The sequence below is a fragment of the Rhinichthys klamathensis genome, unplaced genomic scaffold (genome assembly GCF_029890125.1).
Source record: "Rhinichthys klamathensis goyatoka isolate OS25496 unplaced genomic scaffold, OSU_Roscu_1.1 h1tg000354l_1, whole genome shotgun sequence".
In the NCBI taxonomy this organism is placed as follows: Eukaryota; Metazoa; Chordata; class Actinopteri; order Cypriniformes; family Leuciscidae; genus Rhinichthys; species Rhinichthys klamathensis.
In genome coordinates this window covers 991285-1016079 of record NW_026606864.1, presented here as the reverse complement: position 1 = coordinate 1016079, position 24795 = coordinate 991285, and the positions used below count along the sequence as shown (strand labels likewise).

The following is a 24795-nucleotide window of genomic DNA, read 5'->3' as shown; positions in this document are numbered from 1 at the left end:
ATTTGAGAGGGAGAGAGAGAGAATATATGCTGTCCCAACATATTAAAATGTAATGTTGTGGCAAAAAACATGGAAATATTTTGATGTTGATCTAATGTTTACTATATTTATTTGCTTGGCCAGTGTGGTTGTGGGTTTTGGTTCTTTTGCTGTTGTAGTCTGAAATAACTGAAATCATTTGGCGAAGTGATATGGATCAGTAATGCGATCAAGATCTCTCTGAAACTACTTTAGCCGTGCGTTACCCTGAAAAAAAACAAATCAGATTGTCAAATCAGATCCAAGCATTCAGCAGCCCTGTAGTATAAGATCTATTAGAATAATGGAGCCATGCCAACATAAATACTACATCAAATATTAAATGAAGTATTCATGCTTTCTGAGCAATTTTGTGTTGTAGTCTGAGATCATATTATCTAATCTACACTGGTAAGTCCACAAACACGTCATTCCCTGGAGATCCTGGCACATGAACACATGATTGCGACCTCCACACGGAGAGACTCACAGCCTTGAGACTGACGAGAAGGACCCGCAGGTGGACGGCCTCCACGAAATATGATCTATAACACACACTGGCGTCTGATCAGCAGCGTCTGGGTCTCTCAGCGGAGGAAACGAAACCTATTCCCAGACTCTCGCTGCATATAATTCAGGAGTCCTGAAAATCACCCTCGCTGACCTGTGGCGAAAAACCAGAAGAGAGAGAGAAAACAAACTCCAAACACTCTTCAAGAAACACCATGTTTAATTAAAAAGGTAACTGGTCTCTGAAATACAACAGGTAAAGGTTTCACAAGTCAATAGGTTAAGGTAAAAAAATAATAATCAAGACGTTGACAGCGGTGGGTGGCGACGGCAGCAAAAAATCTGGATGAAACGCTTCGTAAAGGGGTTTAAAAAAACATCAGGAGGTGTAAGTGAAGGACAGACGTCTGCAGCTTTGTTTCATGTCTTGTTTCCTTTGGCACGGCCTAACGTCGGACATTTGTTTCATTTCAAATTCAGCTTCCTTGTCCAAGGATTAGCGGTCGGGCTTGATTTGCTGTGGGGCACAGACAGGCCGATACGGAAACGGGCCTTTCCGAGCGATCACGCTTTTGGGTTTGAAACCAAACCTGTCTCTCTTTTTACAGCGTCAGTTACTCTGAACTCGAGTCCAGTGGGAATCTACGAGCGGCTGGATGTATTTTCTTCTAACATAAAAAAGGCAAAACATAGCTCAAACACATATTATAATGACATGTTCAATATCAGATCAGGCACTTGATTCCTGCCAGCAACATGTCGGTGTCCTCAGAGAGCAGCGAGTCTAAAGAAACCTCTGAGTCGGAACTGCTGTGTAATTTCTGGGTTAGAAACCTCGAGGTTGTGGCTGTTTGCGTCTCGTCCTCTAGGTGAAAAGACGCACTGTTCCGTCGGCCCCTGAGGAAAACACCCAGGGCTGAGTCGGGTGGAAGGTCACGTCGAGGACCCCGAGGTCATGAGTGATGCTGTGACCCTTCAGAACCTTCACTGGAACAATCAGAGGATTCTGCAGCAAGTCACTGTAGGATAAACACACACACACACATTAGAAGGGTTAGAATAATCATTTTCATCATGTTTGGCTCCAATAACGGTTCTTGAATTTCTGAATTCTTTTCTGCCAAAGGACATTTCTTCAACTATGAGAACTTTTATTAACCAGGTTTTTTTTATTAAAGCCAACTAGGGGTGTGCCGGTTTCTGGATTGGTGATGACGGTTATGACGTGAGTCAAATGTGACGGTTCGTAACATAACCATCGTCGTCCGGGGGTGGGGGGTTATAGGACGTTCGGTTGAATAACTGTTCGTCTGTTATAGGACAACTTGCTCTTAAAATGAACAGCAAGACAACTAGAACTGAATGTGCTTTCCATTAAATGAATCACACACAGTAAACAAAACCTTAACAAATGAACTTTGCAATTTAGACGCGCAAACTGCGTGCCGGTGCGGTGAGACATACATGCTCGGGCAGATTCGGCTTGAAGTCGGTCATCCTCGGACGCGGCGCGCGCTGTTACAAAAAAAGCCGTGCACACAGCCAAGTGAAATGAAGTCTTGCCGGTCTTGCGCTCCCAGCGCGTGATTTTTTGCCGTGCGGACGTGTCGAGTATAAACAAGGCTTAACCGTGTCAGCGCGCGCTCTGATCGGTAGCTAAAGGGGGACAGACCTCTCTCGAATCATCTCCAGCACTCAGCCTCCGACGCACCACTAACTCCGCCTCCGATTCCCTCGTAAGCTGATATTAGTATTTAAACATTCTCTATGATAAAAAATGTTTGTAAATATATTTTAATAGCACGGTTTTGGCGGTTATAGAGTTCTAATAACGGTGTTCAACTATAACCGTCGGTCTCACGGTTATATAATAACCCTCACACCCCTAAAGCCAACAGATTCTGATGAAACATTCTATTTTATATTTGAAATAGGGCTGTCAGTTAAACGTGTTATTAACAGCGTTAACGCAAACCCATTTTAACGGCGTAAAAATTTTTAGCGCGCGATTAACGGTCTTTTTGGCCTAGCAAACTTTGTAGTTTTTTTTCCACATGCTTTTGCAACAGGGATGCGGCATGCGAGGACGTTTTGTTGCTTCGTCGACCAAAGCGCAAGCGGATCTAGCTAGACCGGGAACAAAACAACAGCCACGCCGCACACACTTGTTTGAGCTTGCGAGCCGGCCAAATAGTTGGTTAAAGCAGCACTAAGTAGGAATTCCGTTTTTGTCAAACAGCGACCCCTAGAGTAGCTGTGGAGCACTTGTACTGTCGTTAATAGCACTCACGCAGAGATGGCTCGCACTCACGGCCGGATCCCCTCCCCCTGTACACCGGTACCTGTTCAGTAGGATGGACGCTGTAACGAGTGGAAATAAGGTATGGCCCCTTTAAGAGCTGCGCGCGCCCTGCGTCTTGAACACCACATGTATACGGCGCCGGGTTATTGCTGTTTGATGCTCATTTTATCAGAATTTTATCAGATCTGTTTTTGGCCGTAAAGCAATTCGTTACCTCGCGAGACCTGATATCACACGATACTTCCTAACACTATCGGCTCGCCGGCCCAAAGTTGCAAGTGTGATTTTGCGGCTCACAGGCACCAGGGGTGTGCGAGGCGACCACCATTCAACACGAAATCAGTAATATAAACATTACAATGACTCCAAAGCTGTTCGGTTAAGGTAAAAAAGTTACTTAGTTCACCTTTAACGTTACGTTTTGAGTGGATGACGAGCGCGAGACGCCGAAATGGATGCCAATAAGATTCTGAATGGAAAGTTTACTTTTAAAAAGTTGCCAAATGGCTCCATTGACGAGACCAAAGTGATCTGTGTGTTTTGTCATTGTGATCTGAGCTATCATCATCGCAGCACGTCCAGTCTGAAATACCACTTGATGATGGCCAGCACACACACACACACACAGCTGATGCGAATTCTCCGCCCCCTCATCAATATCAGGACCTCGTCAGTATTTCTTTCCCCCTTTTATTGATGGATTAATGTGTTACATTGTGTGAGAGATTATTTGCTCCAAGTGAGAATGTTAGTGTGAAATTGAACACAGTATATGCCAATGTTGTTTTCAATAAAAAACATTTGCACAAAGCAAGCCGATCCACTTTTCCATGTTGATAAGAGCATTAAAATTAGAAAAAAAAAAGAAAAAGAAAAAAAAATCAAGAGACATTTATAATAGATAAAAATGTGCGATTAATCGCGAGTTAACTATGACATTAATGCGATTAATCACAATTAAATATTTTAATCGTTTGACAGCACTAATTTGAAACATTTATTTTAGCTACTTTTTAAGTGTCTTATGTACAGATTTAAAAAAAATATTAAATTATAATATTACAACTTTTTAAAATGTCCCATGTACAGATTTTATTGTTTTTATTTGTTGAAAAAATTTATTCAATTACATTTTAATACTAAAATGTCTAATAATGAAATGTCTTGTCTACAGGTTTTATATGAAACAATTAAATTACATTTATTAAATTAATCCCTACATTTTAAACTGTGATATTGAAATGATTTGTTTTTCACTCTTCACTCACTTTGTTTAAATTATTTTTCAAAAAGGTTTATATACATTTATTTCCAACCATTCATCATTTGCATCACAAATTTCACTATTAGAACAAAATTCACTAATTTTATGCTTGTTTCTCAGAGACATATTTCAAAAGGAAATACACACTTAACTCTTAAATATTAAAGCTAAAATAAAAAAGTAGAATAGAATATGATCTACCTTAGTAAACTAGTCTTTTTAGACTAGTCAACTACCTTAGTAAAAAAAGTCTATATTTAGACCAGTCAACCATCCCGTCCCATCCCAACAGAAATAGTTTTTCCCTCTACCAAACTGTGGTGCGAACGGTTGGCCGGTCTGAGGGCCATAAAGGCTATAAAACAGTGAATTCTGGAAATATGGTTTGCTGTATATGCATCAACAGTTTGACTGGGGAAAGTAAGACGTGGAAAAATAACATGACATCCTGAGTTTGAGTTTAAAGAGATCTATTAAGACCAGCTGATGAAGGGTTTCATCCAGATCTGGCTTGCCCTCCACCGTACACGGACCATTAGCTCCTCTCAAAGAGCGATACTGACCGTACTTCGGGAATGATAGTCTAGCCCAGCAGAAACACTGGACACATGCCCGATAGCCAGACAGACAGACAGAGAAGAACAGAGAGAGAACTACACAGAGTTAAGAGATCACCACACTACTCGCACTGTTTAGCAGTATGTACCGTATACTGTGTACACAGTATATAACGTTTCTCTATGCATGAAATAGCTGGGAGACACTTAAGGCGTTTAACACCTGGCTTGTTTTAAGCCTGGTGCGTTTTATAGCTTAGTTCGGTTCTAGGCATATATGAAAACTGTAATCGCGCTCGGATCCACACCTAAACAATCACTCCGAGATCGCCCGAACGAAGTGGTCTCGGCCTGACTGAAAATGAACTCGAACTCCGAACAGAAAGCTATGAACAATTTATAACAGGAAATGTGTTATGTGTCGGATTCTGAAAGTGAACACATTAGTTATTATCACAGTTGAACACCAAAGAGCGCCTCTTCATCTGAGTTATTGCTCTTCTCCATGCATCGCCAGAATGCGGTCCCGACAAAAGCCTTGATTCCCGCTCTAACTGCATTATAAATAAATATATAATTGATCAGTAAGAGCGGGAATTAAGTGTTTGTGTGTGTCATCTTGATGGATGACGCAGAGGAAACTGACCAATAAGAGGACAGTTTTACTCACATGTGACCTGCATAAACACATTCTGGTACGCTTTGAAATGTTGCCTTGTGAAAGCGAACCATGAAGAAAATGCAACATTTGAACAAATTAAGTCCCGGTTTCGGAACAAAGAAATGATCTACAGGTCTGAAAACGCCCTAAATGTGCAGTATAGAAACAGAGCTTTTTTTGCATTGTTTCCCACAATGCAATGCACTTTCCAATTCCAGTGTGAAGAATTTTACAATTTTCTTTCCTCATTATTTGATTTTTAATGTTAATGTTCAATGTTAGTATATTTTTAACTAACATAACATTATTAAAATGAATCATTGAATACAGCATAAAAGTGTAATGTATATTTAATTATTAATATTTATATATTTCAAAAGGTCAGCAGTACACAAACATCAAGTTTTTACTATTTATCACTGCATACCGCATAATTGTAAGTTAATTATCGATATTTATGTATTTTAAGTAGTTAGCAGTACACATTAAACACAGTATGCACTACACTATTACATAACATAGCTTATATTATGTTCAGAACAGAATACTAGCTTATTAGCCTATGATTTAAAAAATAATAATAATAATTGAAACAGCATGCATTATCACACGATGAACCTTTCAAACAATATTATGCTTCATTGTCACAATTTCAAAGTTAACACTAAAACAATCAGCCACAAAATCACATCTGATATTAATTTCAGTTCATTTGTCACACTGAAAAATGGAAAATCGAGTGCATTGCATTGTGGGATACAGCATTCCTTGAAATGCACTCTTTTGAATACTGCACATATTCAGGTATAATATGCATAAAGAAAATTGTCCAGTATATACTGCAGTAACAGTACGAACAGTTTTGTAGTATTATTTAAACACAGCCATAGATAGAAGAGAGATTAGAATATTAAAAAAGAAAGTAAAACAAAAGGCGGCGAGGAAGAGGATCAGACTCACTTGTAGACCATCCCGTGACAGACGATCACGCTGCCGTCATCAGAGCCCGACGCGAACAGTGGGTAGTGGTTGTGGTAGGCCACGCTCCTCAGAGCCTTCTTGTGATGCCTGTGTGGACAGAGACACAAGACAGACCCGTCAGCGTCCCGACCGACAGCAGAGGGACGTTACACAGAACTCAGGAGACGTTCATTCATCTGACAGCGCCAGCATTAGCAACAATTTCCCTCGAGTCTGACCCAGACTGCCCAAATTATAAAAACCTGCTCGTGCTGACTCACCGGAGAACTTTGTACGGTTTCGTGGACAAGTCCAGATCGAACCAGGCCAGACGACAGTCGTAGCTGCCGCAGATCACGTTGTCACCTATGGAAAATGGGCGAGAGAGAAGAAACCAATCACATCTGACTTGCAGAAAGTGGTCACTGATGTCACATCACAAAAAAAAACAAGATTCAGATTAAGCCAGAACTTTCCTCTGGTCAACTCCAAACACTCACTTTTATATAATATACTCTAACTGGCTGGAGAATGTGCCAGTTTTCATTTTGAAAGGTTACCGTAAAACGTTAACGTTCACAATCGTTCACCCAGAAATGAATATCTTCTCGTTTATTCACAGTCCTCTCATTCCAGACCCATATATCTTACTTTCTTCACACAAAGTATTTTTAAAAATCTCCAAGCTGCTATTTTCCATTCATTCAAAGCCTATGCTGGATCTCTAAAGCTCCCAAAAGACAAAAGAGCACCATTATCAAACACTTCACAGTCTTCACTGTATAAATGATCAATTTGATATAGATTAATCCTTATTAAATAAGATATAGATTAATCCTTATTAAAGCTTCAAATGTTATTCAGTCAAGAGCAGCGAGTGATTTTCTGTCTTTGTTCTTTGATTTATATTAAATGAGACATCACAGCATCAGCTTTATTAGGCTGCTGTCACTTTAAGATCTGAAGCACATGACACAGATCTCACATACATCCTACTTTCTCACAACTCTTTATGGTTATTTAAGATTTTATTTAAATAATTTAAGACAGAGATAACGAGGATCGACAAAGCTGGCATTTTGACATCGTTTTGTGTGTTTTTGTCCGTTCAAGCGCGAAAGAGAACTCGATGCACTGAAGCGGCTTTCTGTGCGCATGAGTCCTGTGTGTGTCTGTCACACACACAGGAGATTCACTGACAGCACACATTTAAGTTCTTTTTTTGCATCTTGTCGTGATTGAATGGCTTGAATGGTTTAATAGCACTTGAACGAATGATAGCGTTATCATATACTGTAGCGGAGACAAAGGATGACAGAAAAAAAAAACGTTAATCGTCTTAAAGCAACACCAAGGAACTTTTCCTCTGCGGTCGCCCTACAGGTTGGAAGCGGAATTGTCCATTACCGCTGTCGTAAATAATTTAGCCTAGCGCAGCCTACTGTCGCACGCTCACGCTCGCTGTTTATCAGCACTGGCTTTGGAATGAACGATGTCCACAGACAAGGTAGAGTATGTTGCATGATTTCATTAAAGTATGATGTATTGCGACATCAGAAACGAAGACAAACTAAATAATGACTATTGTAACGCTTGACGTAAAGCAGGTCAAATTTGTAGTTTTCTTATGTCTTATTAGAACTACAGAAACACTACCCGATCTGGCAATCTTACATAGCGTGGTTATAGCAGATATAGGACCGCAAAAGCGGAGGCAGAAGTGCCTTTCACCCTGTTACGACTTGATGAACCACTGAAACGATTTTGCAAACAGTATTTTAAGGTAAAAAATCTTACTAGGTGTTGCTTTAAATATTTACACGTTAAACTGAAAAAAGTAATTGCAAGCATTAACGTGTTAATTTTGACAGCCCAACCATATATACAAACCAACCCAAAATAACTGCTTTCCAAACAGCCTCTATCAAATGGATCATTTTATAATATCGAAGATTTAATCTTTAATATAAAATGTAAGAATTTGCATAGGTAAATCACTTTGCAACAGGAAGAGTATCAGATGAAATTCTTCATTGCGCTGACTCCCATTAAAACGACTGGATTTTACTCTCAAAATTTTGCCAAGCCATGATAAATATAACCGCACCTATTCCTCGCTCTTTTCATTTGACAGCCCCTCTATTCCTTAATCGCATAGAAAACAGAAGCTCTGAGATCATCCGAAACTACTACTATTATGTTTTAGAGAAGAAAGAAAGTCATACAGTTTATGAATGAAATGAGGGCGAGTAAATGATGGAGAATGTGAATGAACCCTCTCGGAAACGTGTAGTTACGCACCTGCCGGGTGGACGGACATGCTCGAGATCCATTTGCAGTTGGCCATCAGCTTCTTGGTGAGCTCCTGTTTGATGAGGTTGTAGACTCGCACGTATCGCTGCGTGGCCACGAAGAAGTAGGGCCTGACGGGGTGGAAGGACACGCACTGCACCAGACCCTTGCTCTTGCGGAAGGGGTTCTGCGTCCTGCGTTTGCTCACCTGGTGGATGACCACCTGCAGGTTGCTGCTGTTGTCGGGCATGACACACGCCAGGTAGTCGCCTTTCCCGTGCCACGTCACCTGCCTCACGGCCTTCAGAGAGAGACGAGAGAGAAAGCGTCAGAGGTCAAAGTCATTCTGTGGTAAATCCGCAGACGATTAATCCAATTATAACCTCAAAGACACGCTGGGACTAAATTTACTGCCGTTATTAACACCGGCTCGGCCTCTGCCAGTCTGCCAACGCGTGTTGCTGCTTTGCTTTTTCCAGTAGTTTTAATTGGACACTAGAGGCGTCTTAAATTTCTTTCCATTTCAGGAAAAAGACGACCACAGGCTTGTGGCTTCTGCCAATAGTTAAAAGCCTCTGGCTGCCGCTCACGTGAGGGACGGACGGACGCTCTCACAGGGGATACACGAAAGAAAGACATTTTCATTTCTATTGTTAACTGGAAAATACTGAATTGAACAGAGGAGAAATTTGCCTGGCTAATGGTTATCGTAAAGATGTCATTCCTATGAATATAAGAAAGAATGGTAGCACTTTACCATAAGGTCTCTTTGTATACGTTTTGATTACCTTGGGGTGTTTGAGGACGAGGCGGTGACCCTGCTCGTGACCTTCGCCCTCTGAGACGGCCCACTGCACAGGCTGGTCCTTGGCTTCCTCTGGCTCCTCATAGGAAGAGATCAGCTGATCCGTAGCAGTGCACAGCAGCCGGTCGCCCAGGCCAGGGTTCAGGAGGAGGATCGTGTCATCACTGCACACAAACATCAAGTTAAATCTGATCGGCCTCTCATCTATCTATCTATCTATCTATCTATCTATCTATCTATCTATCTATCTATCTATCTATCTATCTATCTATCTATCTATCTATCTATCTATCTATCTAACATATCTATCTAACCAACATATCTATCTAACCATCCATCCATCCACCCACCCATCCATCCATCCATTTACCCATCCATCCATCCACCCATCCACCCACCCATCCATTTACCCATCCATCCATCCATTTACCCATCCACCCATCCATTTACCCATCCACCCACCCATACATCCTTTCACCCACCCACCCATCCACCCACCCATCCATCCACCCACACACCCATTCACCCACCCATCCATTTACCCATTCATCCACCCACCCACCCACCCATTTACCCATCCATCCACCCACCCACCCACCCACCCATCCATCCACCCACCCACCCACCCATCCATTTACCCATCCACCCACCCATCCATCCACCCACCCATTTACCCAATTTACCCATCCACCCACCCACCCATTTACCCACCCACCCATCCATTTACCCACCCACCCATCCATTTACCCATCCACCCATTTACCCACCCACCAATTTACCCATCCACCCACCCACCCATTTACCCATCCACCCATCCATCCATCGATCCATCTACCCATCCATCCACCCACCCATCCACCCATCCATCCATCCATCCATCCATCCATCCATCCATCCATCCATCCACCCATCCATCCGACAGACCAAACCATTTATCTAACCTACATATTTATTTATCTAACATCTATTAAACTAACGAATCAACCAACCAAAATAATAATGTTTATCTATGCATTGCATCTAACACTATTTATCTAAATTGCCTTCCTAACCATCTAATTAACCAACCAACCAATGAATGATTAATATGAATCGCTGGCTAAATAATAACAAATACTAATTTATATACTAATACTAATAATGTTCCTCCCTAGGAACATTCAGTTCTTGTAAATGTGTTGCTCAAATTCTAAAAATGAACAATTCTCATAATTGGCCTTTCCTGATGCTGACCAAATTAACTGCAGCTCTAAACCCATCCAAACTAATGCTGCAAAACTTCTGCTGTAAAATAATAAACAGCACATAATGAAGGTTACAAATACAGATGAACATACAATAAACTTTCAGATGCAGAGAAAAAGGAGGCGTGTCTTACTAGCTGACAGCGACCAGACAGACGGCAGGATTGGGATTCCAGGCCACGCCCTTCACGGCTCCGCCCACATCCAGTGTCTTCAGGCAGCGCGCCGTACTGACCTCCCAGAAACGCACCGTACCGTCATCAGAGCCTGAGGTCAAGGGGGCAAACAAACATGCTGATTCATACATATACAAATTTGTTACAATCTACTGATCTATTCAGCATTCTATAATGTTTCGGAATGAAATGCATAAAGTGTAAATGTGTGGACACAGACGTTCGGGACACTGACAGCTCTAAGACCCAGTGGTCTCAAGCACAACAAAAGCGCTCTGTCAGCTCGATGGCACTTTGGTCTCTCATCGGCACACATGGAGGATAACTCATCCTCGCTCTAACATAACCACTTTGACACGTACAGCAGCGCTTTGGCACGAGTGAACATTAATAATACAAGATTACTGTAGGTGACAGAGACACAGAAGTCAGGTTTTTAAAATATATGTGAGCTACTGCTGTTAGACGGTCATTATTCAAGAAAAGAGCCATTTATGTCCATCGTATACATACAGTGCGAGTAAAATGACTAATAATGAATAGCTGATTGTATGTGTTAACATACCCTTTTCGGTTGCACTTTATTTTACAGTACGTGCACTTACCAAGAAATTACTGGTAATATAAGATAACTACAAGGGTTACGGTTAGGTTTAAGGTAGGTTCAGGGTTAGTACCTAGTTATTACCCAGTTTTTGTAATTACTACAGTAAGTATAAAGTATGTACATGGGGAACAGGCCTGTAAAATAAAACACTACCCCCTTTAAAAACAAATGAAAAAATCCAGCAAGTAAACAACTTATAACTGAAAAGTTCAATTTAATTTAATCAATGTTAAATTGCTTTTCCAAGAAGCACCATGTCGTTTTATAAACTGTAAAACGTTACCATCCTTAAGGTAATGAAGGCATACAATTATAACACTAAATAAAAATATATTTATTTTATGGATGGCATAATGCCATTTATTAACACTTGACGCATTTAGCTTTTAAATTCACTTAAAAAATCACCTTATCTAACAGCAAACGGCTCTGTTTCATTTTGCAGATGGGAAACCCCATCCTCGTATCAGCCAATCTGCCGTAAAATCGCATTTTAACTTTTATACCTGCATGCTTCATAAACGCAGGAAAAACACCACGGGGGAAAACGGGCCAGGCCCGGAGGGTGGAGTGTAATAACTCCAAAAGCCATAATCACTTTTTAAGTATTGAGCTGTATGGCGACAGATATAGCAGGAGGGACGGGCTCTGTGGCGGACACCCGCTGGCGGTCAGAGAGGCCTGTCTGGAGCACACACACGCCGATGTGTGTGTGTGTGTGTGTGTGATGCAGGGGACACCAAGACTTTCCTGTAGACGCTCAAGTATGGACTGTGCCCATAAATAAGATGGAAATGAGGGTAATATTTGCCTTTATGGAGGGGAAAAGCAGCATTAATGTTAAAAGTCCATTTTATAGGACAGTAATGGCACTTTGAGACTGTAATGTGTCCCAAAGGATGACAGGAATGAGACGTTAAAGTAAACAAGAAATAGCATTTGCAACCCATTTTACTACAATAAAGTGGCATTTCGGAGTGTAATAGGATATTCAAGAAGGAAAAAATAAGTTATTATAGGACAGGGCTTGAATTTATCAGCATTTGCTCATCAAAAGTGGGAATGGAGCCCGACCTGAATGAAAGCTTGCTAAAACTGTTCACAACTGATTAAAATCGTAAAAGAACAAGAACACGAATTTAGGCAAAACAGCATCATTTTGATTTCATTGTACGGCTATTTTGAGTCTATAAATGGCTGAAAAACTACAGACTTAAATGGTTATGTCATGAACACTTTTTGATCTTTAAAAGAATCCACTTCCCATAGTTTGTATCCGGAAACACCCCGGTATGACTAGAGTTTCTCACACAGCGTTGTGTGTGTGTTGTGTAGCGTGTTTTTGGGAGCGTATGGATCTCAGGCACAAGCACTTCCTGTGGCCGAGCAACCGCTCTGATCTCCTTTAGCCGCTCCGCTAATTTGTAGTTGTGTTTCTGGACAGAGCCCAAGAGATTCATTTTTATTTTAAACTCCAGCTTTATGAAATGCACCCAATGTTCATGCTGACATTCAATCCCCACATTTCTTCATCAATCTGTCTTTTTTCTCACAGTTACAGCTCACTTAGAGCTGGGTGTTTATTACAGAGAGAAAAAATTGACTTATATTCAGCAAGGTGACATTCAAAAGTGACGTTAAAGACGTTTATAATTTGCGAATAAGTGTTTCCATCCCATGTGTTCAAGAGAACAAAACTGTAACTTCCTGGGAAACTGGCGCAAAATATCTGTAATAAAAATGGAAATTGCTGCGATCGGGGAAGAAACCGTGGCTCTTTTTCCCTCCATCATAAATGACTAAACCCAAAAGAACGCCATCATATTCTCTTGTGTTCGGGATCATAATCACGTGAGACGCTTCTGGGAGATCATTACACAAAATCATTCGGATGACAGACTTTGGCTCAGGCATTTCAGAATCATCAAACCAACATTTGAGATGCTGTGCGATGTGATTGGTCCACTGGTTAGTCCAGTTATCCAATCACATCTACTTTGAGTACATGAGTTTTTTTGTCGCACATCAAGGGATTTATTCTGTAAATGTGTTTTCATTGTAGTTCATGCGCATGTCTTATCTGATACAGAAATGTATTCAGCTCAATTGAGTGAATACGTTTTATAGGGGTATAGAATTTATGTTCATCATGGCATTTCCATCCAGTGTTTTTTTAACGCGATATCCCAAAATGTGCATAAAAATAGCTATAGAATTAAATAAACTGAAAGCATAGCTATTGATAGCAACACCAAATATTTTTTGAGCAGCAAAATATTTTTTTCATATTAGAATGATTTCTGAAGGATCATGTGACACCGAAGACTGGAGTAATGATGCTGAAAATTCAGCTCTGATCACAGGAATAAATGACATCTTACTGTATATTCACATAGAAAACAGGTATTTTAAATTGTAGTAATATTTCAGAATTTTCCACAGTATATAATATATAGCATCTAGCCACAAGTAGTTTTAATTTTACAATGGTTTTAAATAAAAAATAATTAATTTAGTGTATTCATTAAGCAGACATGCTCTCAGACTCACAACTTTTAAATATTTGAGACCCCTTAAATATGGTAAAATCACTGCCATGTACAACCTCTGATGACATTTTAGTGTTTTTTGCTTCATTAATTAAATTAATCAGTTCAAAGCACTCATATCCCAAATAAATGAGTTTCCAGAAAAGGAGGTCTGCATGGATTAAAGCAGAACATGCGGATCACAGCGAGTTCATGGTGTCCTGAGTGACAGTCAAGCTTCAGTTTATAATGTGACAGCTCGTCTTGGTCTTGCCACATCATTAGTGAGGAATGCCCGTTTGAGGCTCTCTCAGGCCAGGATCTGAGATCCGTAAATGTTAATATGTACACAGTCGTGTAACCTCAGGCCGTCCTCGCCGCATTCTCTCATGCCGTAGACTGCAGTCTGACTATAGCGCAAACACTGTAAGTTTCACGTGTTGTAATTGCAGCGTTTTCGTTTTGCAAGACTGTAAACAAAATTCTTGTAAGATTCTCATCATTGATGCATTTCTGAAGTCTTTAGGAAAAAATTACAAAAATCTTCACACTTCTAAATTTGGTCTCTTCTCTTAAATGCGGGAATTTCCACTTGTTTTATCATCTTTCGGGTGAAAATTGCACGTCTGAACATTTAGTAAGGTACAGTACGAGTTACACGCCAAAGTTATAAGCAAGTTTAATACTTCGATTTCCATGCACAAGTTTGAGGTCAGTAAGATACTTTTATTCCACAAGGAAATATAAAATTTAAGACTTTTATATTGTTACATATTAATTATATTTCAAATAAATGCTGTTCTTTTGAACTTTCCATTCATCAAAGAGTTCTGAAAAAAAAAGCACGACTGTTTTCAACATTGATAATAATCATAAATGTTTCTCGAGCAGTGAACCATCATATTAGAGTGATTTCTGTGAACTGTGGATCATGTGACACTGAAGACTGGAGTAATGATGCTGAAAATTCAGCTTTGATCACAGGAATAAATTACATTTTACAATATATTCACATAGAAAACAGTTTTTTAAAATTGTAATAATATTGCTATTTTTTTTTTTTTTTGGATCAAATAAATGCAGCTTTGGTGAGCAGAAGACGACTAAAAAAAACTGAATGTTAATGTATGGTAATACATTCGATCAAACCACTAACCCTAAAGAACCAACTTACACTAAAGTATAAGCACTAGTATTAGTGATGCTTGACCTAGTAAACACCACTCACGAGAACAAAAACAAATCTGTGGAGAAAATTGCTGGCGTTTACAACAAATTAGTCCTGTTTTTACAACCATTGGCTGTACAATCTTTTTACAATAAGACTTTCCAACTTGCAAAACCCAAATCAGCAAATGCAAAATTGTAAAACCCAACATGTAGAGAGCGAACAAAGACCTGGGACAAAAGACACACTAGTGCTTTGTCATCAGAGCCCAACCCATTGATATGGAAGAAATTATCTCTATTAAACACACACACGCACACACACACCAAACAAACCAAAGGAAAGTTGGGCCGGCCCAGGGCGAGAAGGGTTGCGATGTTTGGGAGGTTGTCAACTGCCATTTTTTACTGTGGGAAAGGGCATTTTATGACTGCTTTAATATATTTTATAGCTAGACAAAAGAGCAACCCCTCACTGTAGTGGTTTTGCATATGCGCTTTATGAAGTTCTTTGTTATGGACGGCTGAGCAGATATTGCCACTAAACTGCAACCAGCCCCCATCTACACGCTTTCTATCACTAGTTTTACACTCTTTCCCCTGCTTATCTGCCTTATTCGAACGCCAGCTGCAATGCATGCTGGGAACCCATTGCCATTCTGCGTCTGAAAGGCCGGTATTGTTACCTGGATCACCTCATTCAAATCAGATGGGCAAATTCAACCACATTTTCATACTGTACGAATATCATTTGGTTTCTGTGGATTTGGCCACTCCGCTTCCATTGGTAACCCTGAGTGAAATTGACTGCTTGTGTTATTAAAATGATGCTTTCTGCTCGCTTCGTTCGAGTAATTTATATCCCCCTCGAGTTAATAGCAGTCAGATGGCGGCCCTACTGAGGGAATACTCGGGATTATAGCGTGCGTTTATGTATCTAAAGGACCTCAAACCTAAAATACGGATAATGATCAACAGACTGCACTCGAGAGAGACCTTTCCTCCATTATGAATGAAATATTTTTATAACGACACATTATTCTCACAGTACTGGAATCACATTCGCATTTTCTCCTCATACTCGGGGAAAATCGAGATTTAGAAAGTGTTTGTCCAGCATTCAAAATGACAAATAACTCGAAACGGACACGACAACAAATCCCGAAGCAGCTAACAATAAAGCAGGGCTGCCAGAAGCCATAAAAACACAACTGAAATCCATCTAGGAGGAGGAAAAGGAGAGCCGTCACGAGTGGGCCGTGATTGATTTATCCGCGTCGCCGAGCGCCAGTGAATGTGGACGTTTGAGGCGCGTCTGTGCTCATCCTGGCTCTGCCCGAACCCGCAGGCCCATCCTAATCTCTCTCATCTCCGAACGGGTCGCTCGTCTCCCTGCGCCAGAGCTCTGACATCATGGCGGGTGCGTGAGGAATGGCTTCAGCAGCTTGTTAGCTACCGCTGAGGTAAGAGCGCTCAGACAGACTTCACCTCGAACGGTCCAATAACACCTCAGACACAGAGCAGGGGACGCATTTAAAATGACAAAAATATTCCTGAATCTATCCTGCTTATCATAAATCATTTTACAATCACACACACACACACACTTATATTCACAATCTAGCCTGGCCTTGAGAGTGCCATATTGCTTCAAAACATTTTTTTTATAGAAAATTATAAAACGATGTAATAAAAACACGAAATATATATATATATATATATATATATACACACATACATACATATATTTATATACATTACATTAAATTACATATACATTACATAAAATATTCATATTTATAAATATGTATGTATATATATATATATATATATATATATGCATTGCATAAAATATTTATATTAATAGTAACAAATTAAAGTACGATAAATACACACACATATAGTAATTAAATAATAATATATAAATTTCATACTAAATTGTAATTATAGAATAGAATTATATATATATATATTAGTGCTGTCAAACGATTAAAATATTTAATCGCGATTAATGTCATAGTTTTGATCTATTCTAAATGTCTCTTGATTTCTTTTTGTTCATTATTTTTTCTCATTTTAATGCTCTTATCAACATTAGAAAAAGTGGATCGGCTTGCTTTGTGCACATTTTTTTTATTGAAAACAACATTGGCAATACGGTGTTCAATTTCACACTAACATTCTCACTTGGAGCAAATAATCTCTTTGTAACACAATGTTAGCCTGGCATGCCAGACCTACATCAAGATGTTAGGTCTGGGAACTCTCCATTGACATGCCTCAATCCGAGGGGCGGGATAAACGGTTACCTTTCAAAATCCCTCTGCACGCAATAGGATAACGCTACAACCAACCAGAGCAACGAACGGTTGTGGATGAGTGAGTCCCATGCGTTTTTCCACCAGCGGAGCTAGTTGATATATTAAACTTTTGCCGTATCAGGACGGCAAAACTCCGAACACATCTTCCTTTTTTAAGAATGACTTAAGTGACGTTCTCTTAACTCCAAGTCCTCCAGAGTCGCGGCCAAAGCCGATTCGAAAGACCGCTGCATCTTCATTGTTTTCAAGTAGCAGGAAAATCACCTATGGAAATCACGCGGAACGTCATGAACTGTGCCGTCATTGTGTTAAGCCCGCCCGCCGACTCTATACACGATGTGATTGGCCTGACCAGTTTTTGGTTTTTCCAGCTCAAAAGCCTATGGAGAGTTGCTAGACCACACTGGCTGCGAAATAATTTTCGCTGCCGCTAGGGTGCGTCTAGATTTCTAGGCTAACACAATGTAACACTGTCCATCAATAAAAGGGTGAAAGAAATACTGACGATGTAGCTACTGATATTGACGAAGGGGCGGAGAATTCGCATTAGTGTGTGTGTGCTTGGCCATCATCACGTGGTGTTTCAGACTGGACGTGCTGCGATGACGATAGCTCAGTTCACAACGACAAAACACACAGATCACTTTGGTCTCGTCAATGGAACCATTTGGCAACTTTTTAAAAGTAAACTTTCCATTCAGAATCTTATTGGCATCCATTTCGGCGTCTCGCACTCGTCATCCACTCAAAACGTAACGTTAACCAACTATTTGGCCGGCTTGCAAGCTCATACAAGTGTGTGCGCGACTGCGCGTGCCTGTTGTTTTGTTTCCGTTCTAGCTAGATCCGCTTGCGCTTTGGTCGACGAAGCAACAAAACGTCCTCGCGCGGCGCAAGCCATTGAAATTAATGGGTTTCATAGCGAGGCACCGCGCTGCGCCGCGCCCTGTTGCAGAAGCATGTGAAAAAAAAACTACAAAGTTTGCTAGGCCAAAAAGACCATTAATCTCACGATAAAAAAATTAATCGCGTTAAAATGGGTTTGCGTTAACTAGGGATGTGCACGAATATTCGAATTTCCGAATATTCGATCTGTAATTATTATTCGAAAAATAAAATACTATTCGAATTTTACTACATTGCTTTGCTGGCCGTAAATGCAGTGAATCCATGATAAATCCCAAGCACTAACTCACAGTTATAATTAAATGCACTGGGTGGCACTGTGGAGTGTGTTAACAAGTTGTGTGTATTTGATCACATAATGTTGTCGTCTGCCTCGCGAAGTTTGGAATTACTTGAAAATGATCTTACTAAATGGAATTACTTTTGATCGAATTAATTAATTAATCTGAGTTATAATATCATCAACACAATGAGAAATCACATGAAATCCAAACAGTCGAATGAGGAAAGGCAGCTGTCCATCACTGCATTCACGACTGCAGGTAAGCGCAGCTGGACCCCGCGTGATCCGAGATGATAACTTATCTTATAGCAAAATGATTTTGAGACATATACTTCCTTTAGGTTTCGTTGAGGGAGACAGGTTTAAGAACAGAAAACGCAAAGTGCTGTTAGAAACTTAGAACACCGTTATCTTTGTGTCTCTGAAGCGTCTGTCAGCGAAGCGCCTTTTCTCCCTCGAGCATAAATTGCTGGCGGCGCCCCTGCATGTGGATATTGTTTTTCTCAATAAAAACGTGAAACAATATAAACACGATAATCATATGCTGACTCGTGTGTGTGTCTGTGTACGTTCTGTACGATATCTGGCGCAATCTCCTTTATTAGGCGTTTTTTCCCGTTCGCGCTGCTTAAGCATGCTTTTATTAATGCTTTTGTTTTTTCATATTTTTTGTTTACAAATAGGCCTACTGTTTAATGTTTTCAACTAAAAGAAAACTTTAACATATATTGTAAGCTTGTTGTGTATATTGCCTAATTGTAAGCTTGTTCAGAAATGTGACAAAAACGTGAAAAAAAGTAACTTAAAAAATAACGTCTTTTTCATTAAACGTCATTTAAATAAACGAATATTCGAATATTCGATTTTTATGAGCCCGAATATTCGAATGCAATATTTTTGAAAAATGCCCATCCCTAGCGTTAACGCCGTTAATAACGCGTTTAACTGACAGCCCTAATATATATATATATATATATATATATATGTATACATAAATTTAAAATATTCATAGAAAACATCTGTATTGAATACATCTGTGTGTGTGTGTGTGTGTATATATATATATATATATATATACCGTATATATATATAGGACAGGGAGATCGATGGGAGTAGAGATGGAGATGAGACGGAGAACGTTGCAAGCCAAACTGCAACCTGCATAGACCATTCAAGCACCATGGTGTAATGTGTCAGAGCACATGCAGTGACCACTGAGCCACGGCTGCAACAACGGCTTCTGATAATCACAGTTTCAGACGCAATATCTGCATAAAATCAGGGTGGAGACGAGACTCACCGGATACAAGCCACTGTCCGCTGGGAGAAACGCTGATGCTTCGGACCAGACTAGTGTGTCCACGGTACACCTGTAAAACACACACACAGACACACACAGACACACACGCACATCAGAGAAGAAAAGCAGACAGAGCAAGATCATTCCAGGACACGTTCAGGACTCTATTATTTCACATTAGCCCCATTACCAGCAAACAGATTTGGGTGATTTATTGCTTTTTTTGTTCTTCTATAATCCAGTCCAAAAGAATGACAAACCCTGTTTCATGTCTGCAGTTTTACAGCCACGGCTGTCTGAAGACGCTAAGGTTTCAACAACAAAAATATTCGTCTTCTGATCTTTTTCAAGTAAAGTAAGTAATACGGTTTCCTGTCTCAATAAAATCAAAGCTCACTGTCCAGCCATTATAAAGTCTAGTCCAGAAATATCACAAGTTTCTGATCTACAAGCTGTTCCTCGGGCTGTCATCATCAGAATCAGGCTGTTAAACTGATCCCAGTCCAGCTCAACACTGACGTACCAGAGACTGTGTGGTTGGGAAGGGCTGCAGGTCTTTGGGTTTGGGAAGTTTGGGAATCAGGTCTTCTGGGTTCACATTCACCTGGACAAAGAAATAAATAAAAAACAGGTCAATATTGTTGTTAAAAAACAAAACAAATTTGAAGACAAGAAAAAAACCCATTACATTTAACACTTGCAATTCAAGAAATAATGAAGGGAATAATTATCACGTCAATGTAATTGGATTGTGAAATGTTAAGCTGTTATATTATAGGTCAACATCTTTAAAACTTCTTTATGCAATAAAAAAACTCATTTTGGAAAGTAAGAAATGTATTACTTTTTGATGAAAAGTTATGAAAAAAGTAAAAAGTAATTAATTTCTGATCACAAAAAAAACAACTTTCTAACAAATTATGAAATTGGACAAGTGAATTTTCTTTTATATTTCTTATAATTTATAATAAATCTTATAAAATATATATAAATTAGTATTGATCATGCCAGAAAAACTTTATATTATTTATAAAACATATTTTATATTATTAAATTAATTAACTTTATAGATAACTATATATAAATAATATATTTATCAGCAGTGTAAATTATATATATATATATATAATTTACACTGCTGATTAAATGTTTGGGGTCCATATTTTTCCAAGATATTTTTGTTTTTGAAAGTGCATTTATTTGATTAAAAACACAGTAAAAACTGTAATATTGTGAGATATTATTACTATTTAAATTAACTTTTCTATGTGAATATAAATGTAATTTACTTCTGTGATGGCAAGCTGAATAAAAGTACTCATTTCCCAAAAAGAAAAAAATAAATAAATACTGATACCAAACTTTTTAACAGTAGGGCATGTAATTAATATATTTTTTGATTTATAAAAAATGCATACTTTTTCTTGAATTTGTTTTCACATCAACAAAATTCAGACATTGACATCATCTAAGATGAATGATGACTGAATACACTTTTTTTGTGTGTTGGTGATTTCATCATTCATAAATATGTACTGTAGAGTTTATTTGTACGGGACGGGATGTAGAGGCGTCTCACCCTCATCTTACGCTGACGGGGACACAGGTACAGGTCGAGGCAGCGCTCGAAGCGCTCGTGAATGAAGCGCGAGTACGCGGGAACGGCCCGCAGGCAGGCGAACTTCTGCGGCAGAAAACTCAACTTCCTGTCCTCGGGGTCCTGCTGCTCCCATGCCAGTCTCTGAGCAAAACACACACAACACAGAACAAACGTTAGGACAACTCTGACAAAAGCCGGACTAAAGAACAGGTGCAGGCAAAATTGGGGTCAAAATTTGGTTGTATATAAAGATTAACTTGCAGAGGGGATGCACGTGTTCCCCAGAGTTAAGTATAGCATGTAAAACAGACGCAAATTACTTATAGGCAAATTTTACAGGCCTAATGGAGATGGAGTTGGAGACACAGGTGTGAAATGATCTTGGCATTTAGCCAGAGAAGAGTTCAATCTGTCTATTTTTTTATCATATGATAAGTTTGTGTGAAGAAAAGACCGAAATTAAGTCGTTATTCATTGATTATCTTCTCTTTTGTGTGTTTAAAAAGAGACGTAATTTTCCCTAGTACATAATTTACATGTATATTTTTATATGCATTATAAATGAAAGTATTTCCATTTTGCATAAAGACTCTGAAAGGCAGTCTCAGTTAAATGTCTCACTTCACAAAGCGAGTTTATGCACATAAAACAGATGGAGTGCAAGAGTGAAAGACACTGTAAATGTAATATTTTAATTTATTCATTAATATAAATGATAATTATAAAAATATACATATTAATTTGATGTAGTTAAGATTATTTTTTATCTAAAAAATATATTTGAATTAAATATTTTTTCTTGGGCATTAAACTAGAAAGGCAAGGCTGCATTAATGTAATAATATTAATAGGTAATAATGTAATACATTAATACATTTTAACTGTAATTATAAAGTTATACATTTTTAAATATATTTTTTATCTATAATATATTTTAATTAAAATATTTTATCTTAAGTAGGGTTGGGTACCGAAACTCGGTGCCAATAGGGAACCGGTTCCGACGTTAACGGTAGTAACCAGACCGAATAAGAACGAAAATTTCGGTGCCTGATTTCGGTGCCTAACTTCATTAGGCACACACACACACGCAAGGTCTCTCACTCTCTCCCTCTCCGCCGTGCGTGTGTTACACTGTTTGGAGCACAGTCTCTTCTGTCTCGCATGTGCGCTCTTTCTCGCAAGGTTTGGCTGCATTTCACGTGTAAAACTCAAAACTACGTGTCAGAACACCCTCTGGGTGTGCCGATAGTCTGAATACCATATAGAATAAAGCCAATACATTGGCTGATGGCGCGGGCGCCGCCTCGACGCACTTACGTCGTCATATTATGTTGGCGCGCGTGCGCCATCTGCTCCTCAGATTTCTCTGCCGAAAAAGGAAGCTGGTCGGCAGGGCGAGGAGCTTGGCAGCGTCTCGTTCCCTATTGAGAGAACATAGGTTACACCAGTAACCAGAGATGTTCTCTTTCATAGGTTCACTCAACGCTGCGTAGCTAAGAAGCAGTGGATTTGTATTTGTAGGCTGCTGTATCACGTGCCGTTTAACCTGACGCGCTACAGCGATCGGTCACATTTCAAAGAGCCAAAACGTTATTTATTGTGTGAATCTCGTAAAAATATTGACAGAATCTGACAGCTGTGGATTTGTTCCATATCAAAAGTAACCTTGTCTTTCTGTCTTGTCTGTCAGTGTCCTCTTTGTCCGCGATTTTTCTGTGTGAAAAGGGTCATTTGCGTGAGTCTCACGGTCAATGCGTGAGAGTTGACAGCTCTGCCTGCTAGTAATCTCTATTAATCTCCAGTATTATTACATTGTTTGATACAATATTGTTTCATTTGATATTATGTAAATATGAATTTTTATTTTATATTGGTTTTATTATTACCATATGTTACTTGTATTTATATTGTTTAAAGATTTAAGTTAATATTGTGTCCAGTTTGGCCCTGTAAATTAAAGGGTATTATTTTTTTATAAAGTGTGTACGGTTTCATTTTCTTAAGTACCGATTTAAGAACCGTTTAAGCACCGGAACTGTTTCAAAAATACCGAGAAGGTACTGGAATCGGATAAAACCCAACCGATACCCAACCCTAATCTTAAGTGTTAAATTGATTAAATCAAACTTAAAACTGAGCATTAAACAGATGGGGAAAACAGAAAGGAAGCATCTAATAATATTTTAATAGACTAATACATATTTTAATTTTACAAATATTTTAACTGGAAAATATAAATATTAATTTATACAATATAAATATTAATAAATGTTATTTTTATTTTGTTTTTAAAAATATATATTTTCATCTATAAATATATTTTAATTAAATATTATTGTATGGTACATTTTGGTTCTAAACTGACCATATTTAAATTAAATCCTACATGTAATGCAAGTAAAATAATATTATATATACTATACCCTTGACTAAGAAAAGGATATAAAATATGATTATATTATTAATGCAACTGAAAAGATAATAGATTTATCGATTATAAAAATGCTCAGTTATTATCTGAAAATGTTGCACCAGGTTTGATGTCATCGGACGTGTTTTATGGTCCGTTTTTTAAATAGTTGCTGTATGAAAAAGCACCGTGAACAGCAGATGTGTAATATTTAGGTGAACGCACCTCTTCCTCCGACATTAGGTATTCTGGAGGAGGATTGTATGACTCCTCGTGCCCAGGAAGCCTCATCTTGGGCGCTGGGACGTGCATTTTGTGGCGTCCCAGGATGCTGTTGGGGTCCTCCTTGGCCCACAGGTCGTAGTACTGCGGGGTGGTTTCCTTGGGTCTGCGTGGCTTGATCCAACCCATCTTTATGGCATGGACCAACTTACTGACCTAACAGAGAGAGAGAGAGAGATGGATGCAGTGACGGTACAGTAGAGAGAAAAACACACACACAGTAACACATCATTGTGGTGATTGAGAGCACATGTGTACGATCATTACTCAAAACACTCGTTGCACACGTCGCCAGTTTTTACTGGTTTACTGCAGGAAACGCATTACATATAGTGACCGGAATCAGCCGGAATATCTAAAGAGGGAATCTTATTTTAACCGAAACGTTAGCAGGTTTGATTTCCAATTTCAGATCCCCATTATGCCGGCGTTTTAGACCTCTTTCCACTTTAAAAACTATGTGGGAATCATTATTGGTAACGCAGCACAGCTGGGAGCAGTTAGCAGACGAAACATGACTATTCTCATGCCGTTTCCTTTTCACAGTAAATATACGCTTTCACCATAAACGTAAACCGTAAGGTGTGACAGGGACAGCC

General features: G+C 39.2%; 1 protein-coding gene across 1 annotated transcript in view; it reads right to left on the bottom strand.

Moving 5' to 3' along the window:
- Positions 1-730: 730 nt before the first annotated feature.
- The window catches only part of bop1 (BOP1 ribosomal biogenesis factor), a 102126-nt gene continuing 78061 nt past the window's right edge, over positions 731-24795 (bottom strand). The window contains exons 7-16 of the mRNA XM_056232721.1: positions 24140-24352; positions 21481-21642; positions 20425-20505; positions 19902-19971; positions 10748-10880; positions 9353-9533; positions 8574-8865; positions 6554-6638; positions 6273-6380; positions 731-1547 (exon numbers count right to left, since the gene is read on the bottom strand). Of these exons, the coding sequence (XP_056088696.1) occupies positions 1394-1547; positions 6273-6380; positions 6554-6638; positions 8574-8865; positions 9353-9533; positions 10748-10880; positions 19902-19971; positions 20425-20505; positions 21481-21642; positions 24140-24352 (1479 nt within the window). The 3' untranslated portion in view covers positions 731-1393. The remainder of the gene's footprint in view (positions 1548-6272; positions 6381-6553; positions 6639-8573; positions 8866-9352; positions 9534-10747; positions 10881-19901; positions 19972-20424; positions 20506-21480; positions 21643-24139; positions 24353-24795) is intronic.